General features: G+C 37.9%; 1 protein-coding gene across 1 annotated transcript; it reads right to left on the bottom strand.

Annotated features, from left to right (window-relative positions):
* Positions 1–11: 11 nt before the first annotated feature.
* LOC117305176 (FGFR1 oncogene partner 2 homolog) lies at positions 12–6,116 on the bottom strand. Its single transcript, XM_033789981.1, has 5 exons — positions 6,056–6,116; positions 4,598–4,759; positions 3,197–3,451; positions 1,728–1,841; positions 12–784 (listed from the first exon to the last, which is right to left on the bottom strand). Exons 2-5 carry the CDS (start codon positions 4,730–4,732, stop codon positions 362–364), a joined length of 927 nt encoding a protein of 308 aa, XP_033645872.1. The 5' UTR covers positions 4,733–4,759; positions 6,056–6,116; the 3' UTR covers positions 12–361.
* Between the last annotated feature and the right edge of the window lie 6,132 nt (positions 6,117–12,248).

Genomic DNA, 12,248 nt, shown 5'->3' on the forward strand with positions numbered 1-12,248 from the left:
GGCTGGGGATTCGAACCCACACTCTGCTGATCAGAAACACCAGAGTTTGATTTCGGTGCTCTTAACCGCTCGGCCACGACACTCCCATGTATCAGTCTTGTTTTCTCCGGCACCTCCAAAGATCGCCATGACAATGCAAAAGGCATTGAAAGTGTTGAATACCATGGCAACCGATGGTTGACTACACTTTCAAACGAGTCGTCCGAGTGAGTGCATCACTGTACATGTACTTTGCTAGTCAGTGGTCAATCACGAGTCAACTAAAATGGGTACACTCAAACTTGCTCATATCCAATGCACATTGTCTTTCTTGACCTCTGACCCATTGACCTTTGATGACCCTAAGGAGGTCATCCTCTCTCTAAGCGTCTGTCTCTGTATCATCCATGTCCAATCCGGCGGTCATGTCATCAAAAGCGCTTAGGACACTCTCAACCTCTTCATCAATCACACCGCCGCCTCCCTGCCCCTCAGCGAGCGTCCCTTTACTCGCGTCCTCCTCCGCTGACGTCTTCACGCCATCTGTCTTCTCCCCGGCTTCACTCTCCAATTTTGACGAGTCCTTCTCCGTGTTTGATGAGGGGGTGAGATTAAGTTCGGTCCTCGTTGGGGTCGATTGATCTGTTGGGTCGCTGACGGCGTCTTTGTTGTCGGTGATTACAGCCTTGGCGACGGGATCTATGGAGGGTGTGTTCTTCACGTCTTCCCGCTGCGCAGCAGGGCTGTGGACCTTGTGGACGGCTCGGCTGATCTCAAGGAGCTCACGAAGACCACGATTTTCAACCTGAGAAAAGAAAGTTATCAGTAGGATTAGAAACTTTGCACGGTGGAAGTATCGTTTTTGAAAGGGCAAGGACACCAAGTAATTTTCTCCTTGGTAAAGGGCACCCTATGATTGAGGAAATTGTACATTTCTACTGAAGCATTTCATGGGCACCAAGGCAATAACAAGGGGGCATGGAGGCTTTCGTTGCCTCCGTGAGGCATCAGGCCTCGATGACTCTTTTAAATCATTGGTACTCTCTCAACTTTTACCAACAAACTAAAAACTTGTTCTCTAAGTGAATACTAACGCGATACTGATGTATTTGTATGTGGAAATAAAAACTGCTTTATTTTCTGTCTTACACCTGTTTGTTTTGTCCTGTATTTTAATGCCTGTCTGTCTTTTTTGTCTGTCCGTTCATAGGCTGGGGAACAAAAGCTGTGCTTCAACCCGGACCTTGATGTTGCATTTTGTTTGAAGTTTCACCTTTTAATCTCTTTTATATTTACTATAATTTTGACAATCTTACTCTGTATTATACACTATTTGTAACATTGAATAAACAAATCTATCTTTTTTTCTCTGTCCGTTCATAGGCTGGGGAACAAAAGCTGTGGTTTCACCTTTTCATCTCTTTTATATTAACTATAATTTTGACAATCTTACTCTGTATTATACACTATTCGCAACATTGAATAAACGTATCTATCTATCTGAGAGGTTTGTGGTAGCACCATGTGAAAATCTTTTTTGAGAAGTGTTGGTTCTAAAAAGAATTTCATTAAATTAGATAAACTTCGTCACCACATGAGGGGTTCTGCAAAAGGAGACTGGTGTGGAATCAACTGACCAATTGGCCACCCTCACACAAGACCGAATTACTTGGAAAAGCCAAACTCTAGCCCGCCTGTGGGCGACTGAGTGAGTGAGTGAGTGAGCAAGCGAAGAGTTTTATTCTTACCTGGAGTCTGGTGAGTTTCTGCTCAACATCGAAGGAGGTTTTTTCCTCCAGGAAAATCGCTTGCTTCATTACGGCGGCCATCTCTATGATCTTAGCTGTTGTTGCGATTGACATCTGCAGAGAAATACAATAGTTTAGGATTAACTCAGGCTTGGAGTTTCATCTTTAAAAGTGCAAGGCCTTTTTTATTTGACAGTATTAATAATAGTATCAAATAATTGCAAATGACAAAAAGATAGTAGGAAGGATTTTTAAAGAAGAATTTTACAAGATACAATTTATGTAGGTACAGAAAACAGTTAAATAATTTATTTAAAAATACATGATTTTATAAGCAAGAAATAAAGGAAGGAAAACAGTTATTATTATACAAGAAAAATATTCACACAGTGAAATTATTCAAAAATACAAGAAAGCAGGAAATATGGGAAGAAGACAAGTTATTATTAGACAAGAAAAATATTCAAGATTTTATAAGCAAGAAACAAGGGAAGGAAAACGGTATAAATGATTATACAACAACATTCACAAAATGGAATTATTTGAAAATACATGATTTAAGCAAGAAATAAGGGAAGAAAAAGGTTATTATTATACAATGGGATAATTATTATTCATTATTGGTTTAAAAATGCAAACATGCAAATTATGTAGGTACACCAACAGCAACAAAACTTATTTTGTTGTCGTTGGTGTAAACTTCATAATTTGTAGTTCAAAATGCAAGATCATTGAAGCAGGAAATATGGAGAAAAAACAATTTCAAAGATTTACAAATTATGTAGATACACAAACAACATCCAAAATATTGAAAAATGAAATAAGCAAGAAATAAGGGAAGGAACAACATTCAAAGATTTAATACAAATTATGTAGGTCCAAAAAAAAAAAAAAAAATGCAAAATCATTTGCAAGAAATATGGGAAAAAAACAATTTCAAAGATACAAATTATGTAGGTACACCAACAACAACAAAACTATTTTGTTGTTGTTGGTGTAAACTTCATAATTTGTAGTTCAAAATGCGAGATCATTTAAGCAAGGATATGGAAAAAAAAGCAATTTCAAATATTATAAACATAGAAAAGCAAGAAACAATGGAAGAAAATAATTCAAAGTTAAACAAATTATGTAGGTACACCAACAATAAGAAAAATATTGAAAAATAAACAAGCAAGAAATATGGGAAGAAAACAATTTCAAAGTTAAACAACATATGAAGGTACACAAACAGCAACAAATATATTTAAAAATGCAAAGCAAGAAATAAGGTAAGAAAACATTTCAAAGATTGTACACATTATGTAGTTACACCAACAACAAAACACAACAACAATAACAACAACAATAACAACAACAACAACAACAACACATACTTTAAAAGACAATATAAATAAGCAAGAAGCTCATGGTGTTTTAAAATGTCTTCATTATTATTATTATTATTTAAAATTTGATAGTATACTTACTTCTTGTTGCTCAGCATGCTTCTCCAAGCAGTCTTTATCGAATCTATTCGCCATCAGCATCCGACATATCTGTTCTCGGTAGCTACTCATGATGAGGTCAAGAGCCGACTGGTGTTCCTCTAGCGCCACCCGGAGCTCCCGGTTCTCTCTCTGCAGCTCGCGGATTTGTCGGTTCTCCTGCTGGATACCGAGGATGAGGGCGGAGCGTGGACGGTGACGAGCGACGCTGTTCATCTCTTCAACTTCCTCCTGGTACTGCGCAGAGAGAAAAAGCAGGGAGAATCAGAAAGTCAATTTTGTGTGGCATAAAAATAAAAATGTCTACAAGATCCACAGCCTCCATTGCCCCTGTTCTTGGCCTTGGTGCCCTGTCAAAAGTTTCCCATTGACTTTAAAGGCAGAGGACACTATTGGTAATTACTCAAAATAATTATTAGCATAAAACCTTACTTGGTAACGAGTAATAGGGAGAGGTTGATGGTATAAAACACTGTGAGAAACGGCTCCCTCTGAAGTGACGTAGTTTTTGAAAAAGAAGTAATTTTCCACGGATTTGATTTTGAGACCTCAAGTTTAGAGTTTGAGGTCTCGAAATCAAGCATCTGAAAGCAAACAACTTCATGTGAAAAGGGTGTTTTTTCTTTCATTATTAATTATCTCGCAACTTTGACGTCAAATTGAGCTCAAATTTTCACAGGTTTGTTATTTTTTGCATGTTGAGATACAGCAAGTGAGAAGACTGGTCTTTGACAATAGTGTCAAGTGGCTTTAAGATTCTCTGATGGAAGTGCCCTTTATAAAATGAAAATGGCCTTGCTCTCTCAAAGATGAAATTCAAGGCCTGAAAATTCTGTGTTCTAATGAGAGATCATCAGAAATTGGAAATAAATTCATCAAACTTGTTTGGATTTTGACAAAATTGCACTTAAAAGAGTATTAGCCACAGTGGTATTTTACATCCTTTTACTGTGAGGTTAGAGTGCAGGCCTGATATGTCACGGAGGCAACGAAGGTGATTGCCTCCATGTCCCCTGGTCATTGCCTTGGTGCCCTTGAAATGCTCCAGTACAACTTTGCAATTTCATCATAGGGTGCCCTATACCAAGAAGAAAATGCCTTGGTGCCCTTACCCTTGGTGCCATACAGCCCTGAGAGTGACTGTAGATTTAGAATTTTATTTTTATTTTATTGAGATATCGCCTGACATCACAAGATTGGACAGCAACTTAAATGTAAGGGCTACATTTTCTTGGTTGTAAAAGGCCCTCGTGACTTGGCCACTCAATTCGTGCTAGTGGTCTCCCCTCCTAGACGCTTTGGATTGCGGCTCTACGAAGCTACATGTACATGTACGAAGGCTTCGACAAATTGCTCACTGTTATTTTCATGACCTTGTCTCACCTGTTTCATGGCTTCAATCCGTTTGTTGAGAGTGGAGGATTGTTCAATTAGTGAGTCGGCCGCGTTGTCATGATCTCGTAGTCTCTCTACCAGCCGCTTAGCGTCCGCTAACACTTGGTCTATGGTCAGACTCATGGTGTGTTTATAGATCTCTGACGATGTCTGTAAAATAAAAAAGTAAGAACTTGAAAAATGCAAAAAAATATATCGGACTGGTGTTTCGACCCAGGCAGTAGCAGAGTCTTCCTCCTTGAAGGCTAAATACTTGAATTTGACTTGACAACCAGGGACCCAATTTTAAATCGCTGCTTAACGCAAAAAAAAAAATTTGTGCTAACGGTAGCAGAAACATTGCTTAAGTATCCTTAAGCATTGCTTAAGTATCCTTAAGCATAGAATCCTTAAGCATAAGCCATTTCACAGTGTAGCACACCTCTTGATGTGCTTACGGTTAGCAATGTTATAATAAAAAGGAAACTTGTATTTATTAAGAACATACCCTTGAATTTAGCTTTACATGTACCTGTATCCAATGTGGCCAAGGTTTTACAATTCATAGTTAAGACAAAAATATGAATGTTCCAGTTGCACTGTACAATGTATATCATTTTGGTCACTATTGACTCTTTGCCATGTCTGGGTTCAATTAAATCTTTATTTCATGACTCAGAAGTGAATTGAGAGGGACAGTAAATATGTAGGTTTCTTTCCAGCTATTTTATCGTGTCTATCATCATAATTTGGACAATGTTTACTTTAGAATAATTAGAAGCAAACATGAGACGACAACCATCCATAGTCAATAGTAAATTACCAACATGACCAAATTATGGTGGAAAAGGGAGTGTTTGCCTACCATCGAGTACGACAGTCGGCGTCATGATGATTATTGACAGCGCGCGTCGTTAATTGAATACAAATATTAAACAATAAAACAATAAATAGACATAAATAAGGTTTATCGTGATTCAGAACCGCAATGCGTTGTGGGAAGGCAGATCGGGCAGTTTGCTATGCGATGTATGTTGTCATGCACGATTCGCGCACGCATCGCCTATTAATCTTTGTGTGGGTTCAACACTAAAATTAAAAATAACACTAACTGAAAAACAGCGCCCTATCAACTCAACATTCAACATTACCCAAATTGGCCAAGTCTGCATCTCACCCCTTACAAAAGTTCACAGAATAATGAATATGAATATGAAATCCATAGTGCGAAAGCTTGAGCGGTTTAAACAATTCTTTTAAGTTTACATTAAACAAAACAATTAAAGGTTTTCTCACGGAACTGATGCAGTGTTGTTTTGTGTTCCAATTTCCGCATCAGATTTTGGCCGGCACAATTATGGATTACATTAAGCCAGAAATGCATATGATTCATGGTTTTGGTAATAAAGGAGCCTTGAACTATTAATAGTTATTGTTCGAATAAATATTTGTCTTAATTAAACTTACCTAAAACCATTTATTATTGCCTCAAAAAAACACAGCGCCCAGCCCACACATTCAATTCAGGTAAAACATTTCTTGTATTTTCCGTTAGAGGGCGCTATGCATCTCAAGAATAGAGCAAAGAGCTGCGCCAGCCCCCATCCAAAAAGAAGCAACGCACACAAAAAGTCATTTGAATAAAAAAAAAACAAATAATGGGCTATAACAATACAATTATGACTGTGATGAAATGTGAAAATCTAAATTTCTGATGGCAGAGAATGAACATTTGAGCGGCTAGAAACTCCGGGTTTAGGGGGGGGGGGGGTGTCACTACGAATCTGATGAAGGGAGTTTCAGATTATCCTATTTCAGTTTTGAAATGTATTTACTTTAAGATTTTGTTGTGCTGCATGTGTACTTATATCTCGAGTGACCAAACCACAATCAACAGAAAGGGCAGTCAGTTTTTTTGGGTCCCTGCCTTTCACCTCTATAGCTGTGCCCGGTTCGAATCACGGCGGGACTGAGGCCTTGCGTGGATTGGGTTTTTCAGTCCCTACCTGACTTGGTTTTCCCATTATCTAAAAACTGAAATTTCTTTATTGTCTTTTTTATAGAAAAAAATGGTGTGGTGTGTTTCCATTAGGATGGTTTGCCAACTTTTATTAATTCAGATTCGGGGCCCAATTGCATAAAGCCTGTTAGCACACAAACTTGCTAAGCACAGACAAGTATTGCTTAGCAGAAACATGATACTAGCTAGTCTGCATTGTTGCGGCTAGCTGGTGCCTGACTTAAGTTTTGCTGAGCAAAGAAATTAATTTGTCAAGCAGTATTTGCTGCAAAAGCTATACTTATGAAGTTGGGCCCTGATAATTTTGTAATAACCATCTTGGTTTTCTCAGCCAGTCATCTATAGTCAAGCCAGGGCCAACTTTTATAGAGCCGTTTAAGCAAAATAATATTGTAAAAAAAATCTGCTACGCAACAATTAGCAGGATACCATTTTTATACCATTCACAGGTGCTACATATGACATTGTGTTTTAGCAAACCCTTTTTTTGGTGAGCATATTACGGTGCTTAGCTAATTTTTGTGCATAAGCAGCTCTATGAAATTTGGCCCAGGCTTCTTGAATGAAAGGTAAAACAGTCTGCTCCCTTTTGGGATAATCATTATATTCAATACTATTGAGCACTGGGTACACGACCAGTTGATCTGGTTTTTCGATCAGGGTCCCACACGATCAATCACTTTTTACTCTAATTATGCTGAGTTTCCATTCACTTAATAAAGTAGAGTAGACCTGCAGGCCAAAGTGCCAGTTAGACATTCCAAAGGCCTCCCCTCGATAATGTCAAAAAATGCGCATTGGTGGTATAGTAATGAGGCCCTCAGTGGTGGGTAGAGGTGGTAGCAGGACCAACGCAAGTCTACTTTTGAAGATGCCCCTTGGATGGAGTGATGATACACGGCCAGTGGTTTTTCAATAAGGTGTTATAAATTTACCCATCTCCCCGAGTAGTCACACCACGGTCCTTGCATACTTACATCTTCACCAAGTAGTACACCGAGAAGCAAGGAGACCTAGCCAGGGATTCCGGGTGGTTTTACGGGGGGAAAGCTGTGAAAATCACCGGCGTATAAAGAAGGTCGCTACGGCACCTCGCGCAAGACTTTTCGGGGTTCAGTGGAAAATTAATTTGCTGAGACACCACGGTCTGTTTCGGAGGTGTTTGAGTGACACGTTTGCCGTCTATGTTTTGAAGGACATTACAAGAATTAATTGGAATCGGATGTGATGATTTATGGTCAGTACTTTATGATTTATTATCTCACTTAGTTTTTGTATAAATTGAAAAAAAATTGACAGAATAACTACTAGTTGGTTTGTCAGTGTTTATTGTTTTTATTTATTTCATTTATTTTGTTTTATTTTAATATCCTTATACAGGATACAAAAACAGCACAGCGGCTGTTTTACATTTTGGTCATGCATCTTAAAGATTTATGAGAATAAAGAAATACATTACTAATAGACAGTCAGTGCTAAGGGTATAACCTGAAATTTGACTTGAAACAATTGTTGTTTGCCATTTATTTATTATTTGCCACAATCAATTTGCTATTATTATATTATAATTGCAAAGGAAAATCTAAAACACTTTTATTCGGTAAGATTATTAAAGGCAGTTGACACTACTGGTAATTACTCAAAAGTATGAAACCTTACTTGGTAACGAATAATGGGGAGCTGTTGATAATATACACATTGTGAGAAACGGCTCACTCTGAAGTTTAACGTAGTTTTCGAGAAAGAAGTAATTTTCCACGAATTTTATTTCAACCCCTTAATTAGATTTTGAGGCATCAAAATCAAGCATCTGAAAGCACACAACTTTGTGTGACATGGGTGTTTTTTTTTTCATTATTATCTCGCAACTTCGACGACCAAGAGCTAAAATTTGACATGTTTGTTATTTTATGCATAATATGTTGAGATACACCAAGTGAGAAAACTGGTCTTTGACAATTACCAAAAGTGTCCGGGTCTTTGAGAACGTTATTTCTAAAGTGATAGCGTAAAAGTGGACACACAAGTTATGTACATAATTAATTGCATTCCCTGTGTCCGTCCGCGTATGCATGCAGCTCAGACCTTCTGTTATTATGTACGTCGATCACCCTAAAGCACCAATAACCCATACAAAATTGCTACAGTGCGCCATATGCATACTGCTATAATGTCGGGTCATCCAGGCTGGTATTTATTTAGTTATGTATATGTTTACTTTATTTTGTTACCCAGGGTGAGCCAAATCTGGTTTCCATTTGGACCCTGCATACTTAGATGTATTAAAAGGCAGTGGACACTATTGGTAATTACTCAACAAAGTTATCATCATAAAACCGTTCTTGATTACAAGTAATGGGGAGAGGTTGGTAGTATAAAACATGAGAAACAGCTCCCTCTGAAGTGACGTAGTTTTCAAGAAAGAAATAATTTTCCATGAATTTGATTTCGAGACCTCAAGTTTAGAATTTAAGGTCTCGAAATCAAGCATCAGAAAGCACACAACTTCGTGTGACAAGGGTATTTTTTTCTTTCATTATTATCTCGCAACTTCGACGACCGATTGAGCTCAAATTTTCACAGGTTTGTTATTTTATGCATATGTTGAGATACACAAACTGTGAAGACTAATCTTTGACAATTACCAATAGTGTCCACTGTCTTTAAAAACAAACAATTCATATTACAAGTAAACAGACGTATTATCACATTATAATACATAACAAACAATTATAAACTATTAATTTCCATAAAGATGCTTTAAGCACACAAAGTAGCTTAGCACAAAGACATTATGCTTAACAGCAGAGAACAGGTTACCAAGTTAACTACCGAGGCCAAATTTCATATGCCTGTGTGAGCACAACAAAACTTGCTAAGTACAGAAAAGTATTGCTTAGCAGAAACAGGTTACCACACAAAATTACATTTAGTATGCGTTTTAAAGGCTGATACCCCAACTTAAATTTTGCCTAGCAGAGGCATTATTTTGTCAACAGTAACTTCTGCTTACAGCTTTATAAAATTTTGCCCATTTTGATGTTGTTTAGCATTAAAACAGGCATTGGCGCCAGTATTTAGGTCAAAGGTTAAGTTGGGTAACATACTGTTGCGCGCATTCGTTTTGGGAATACGTGGCTTGAATTAAATTGTCGGAATAATGACTCACAAAAACAGTAAATTTATTATTTTTCTTTTTAGCCCAATCGATGTTCTGATTTCGTTAGGTATTGTTCCGGCAATTATCGATATAATGCTCCCTCTGCTTTTAGAGTTGACCATGGTTAAAGATTTTGCAGAAAAATATTGATGCGAGAATCAGAACATTGAGATAAAAAGTTACGAAATAAACACTTAGTTTTCAAATCACTAACTTAAAGAAAAAGCACTTAATTATCTAATAAATTATCTATAAAGTTAATTTATAATTTTTCGACTTTTGAAACGCTTGGTGGCAGCAGACCTACCAGGTAAATCCATTGTTATATTATCGGTAATGCGCGTATGTTCAAACTTTGTAAACAATGGAGATTTACCTGGTAGTCTACTGCCACCTAGCGTTCCAATGTCTCCCATTGTGCTGATCAGTTAGCCTGAACATCTGACGTCACACTTCGAGACTTGTAAATACCGCCAGCCTTGAGCATACGTCAATACGCTTCCTTAATCACCTTTGACCTTGCATTCAGTCCACATGGAGATTCGCAGTCAAATCCTACGTACATATAAAACAAAAACATGCTCATTATAGTTTAAATTTTACCCTTGCACATTTTGTTTTAAACATTACATGCGTTATGTACAATACCAAACAAATGTTTCACGCTGCCATTTGGCCGCCATTTTTGAAAAAGGGGCTGCCATTTAAGAAACAACTATAAGCAAAGTGTATTCACGGAACAAATCAATATGTTAGTACTGACAGTCCATTTTAAGAAGAATCTTTAGTGCTTTATTCGAGCCTTGGGCCTAATTTCATAGAGCTGCTTAGCGGCCGATTGTGTGCTTACTGCGCGATTTCCGTTTCATACTATTAAACCTCCACCTGCTTAGGCACAACTGCACGAAAATAAATGAAGTCACAATGCAAATCAAACCTGAACGCGGCATTTGGCAGCCTAAATTTATTGCTAACCTGTGAAATACGCTTACTCCTTAGCAATTTGTTCTGCTACAGTATAAGCACGTACATGATTTTGCTTACCGAAACAGTGCTATGAATTTGGGCCCAGGATAGAAATTACAGTCCTATAATTTATACGTGATGCTTTGAAAAGCTGGAGCATTGACTTTAGGCGGAGGGGGGGGGGGGGATTGTCGGTCGATAGTGCCTCTCGGTGACCCTGAAAGTCACGCGCCTGTGCGTTACAATCAAGATATCAAGATACAAGTATCGCGGCCATCTTGAAATAAATCCATTAATCTGTCTGGGATCATTCAATAACCATTGTCGTCTGCTTCACACATTCCCCCGCGAAAAGTTGTAAACTCAAAAATACAAATTATTATTACACCCCCCTACTAAGTTGATGTGTTTTTATACGCATACATAATGCATAGAGACTGAATTAAATGCACTGTACACTATTACTCAAAACAGTTGTTAGCATAAAAACATGCTTGGTAACGAGCAACGGAGAGCTGTATGAGAGACGGGACGGCTCCCTCTGAAATGACGTAGTTTTTGAAAAAAAGGGTAATTTCTCTCTCCAAAACATTATAAAACACTGCATCTGAACGCACAAGGGGTTTTTATTGTTTCATTGTTCTCTGCAAATTATATGACAACTTGAGCCCCAAATGTTCACAGGTTTGTTATTTTATTATGTTGGTAAAAACCAAAAAAGGGTCTTTGACAATGACCAAATGTGTCCAGTGGCTTTAACAACTTCACACCCCTATTTCCCTTCCCGGAGATCTGTAATTCTTCCTCCTTGATTTGTATTGTGCTTCTCCTAATATATTCTTCTCTCTTCTTCCTTTTCCCTGTAGCCATCTTGGCGGGCACCTGCTGTTACTACGGAACCTTGATCGTGGCTTAATTGAAGGTGACAACACTGATGAAATTCCGCTGAGAGGGAAATAAAAAAATATCAGTCCGCTTTGCCGTTGAAGACTCGACGAAGATCGAGGCCGTCAGGCGTCAGACTCGATAAAAACAGGTGCTTGTTTATTACAACGAAACAAGCCACAAATCGGTAATTGCAAAGTGTAAGCCAGACTAAATTAGCGTGATTGAGAGTTTGGTAATCTTCAATTTTATTTTTTTTTTATTTTTTTTTAATTTATTATCAGTATGACAGCGGGAGATCGTTGATTACTTCCAACAGAATCCGATATTGGCTTATTTTATTTCTGGATGAAGGTATTGGTAATAATTGCTCCAATTACAAAGTCTATACACATGGACGGCTGGTTAATTTTCATCATCTGTGAGACCGCTCAATTTTAGCGTAGTGTTATTAGTAAGTCTTGAACCAGATATCGAGTTAGGACTGCTTGTGTTGGCGCCATCAGTAAACCGTGAAGTAGCAAAAAAGAGAGACATTATTTTCGATTGGCCATGCGGGCCCAATGTACAACACAATGCTATAATCCACTGACGAGAAAGCAAGACAAGTGAACCAGAATACGCGTATT

This window comes from Asterias rubens, chromosome 22 (assembly GCF_902459465.1).
Source record: "Asterias rubens chromosome 22, eAstRub1.3, whole genome shotgun sequence".
Classification (NCBI taxonomy): domain Eukaryota; kingdom Metazoa; phylum Echinodermata; class Asteroidea; order Forcipulatida; family Asteriidae; genus Asterias; species Asterias rubens.

What these genes read in the sequence shown, in the direction of transcription:
- LOC117305176 (XM_033789981.1), bottom strand. Translation starts at nt 4,732, where the DNA reads ATGAGTCTGACCATAGACCAAGTGTTAGCGGACGCTAAGCGGCTGGTA. An exon ending in GGATTGAAGCCATGAAACAG is followed by an intron (nt 3,452 to 4,597) that starts GTGAGACAAGGT and finishes CTCTCTGCGCAG; the next exon opens with TACCAGGAGGAAGTTGAAGA. An exon ending in AGCATGCTGAGCAACAAGAA is followed by an intron (nt 1,842 to 3,196) that starts GTAAGTATACTA and finishes ATTTCTCTGCAG; the next exon opens with ATGTCAATCGCAACAACAGC.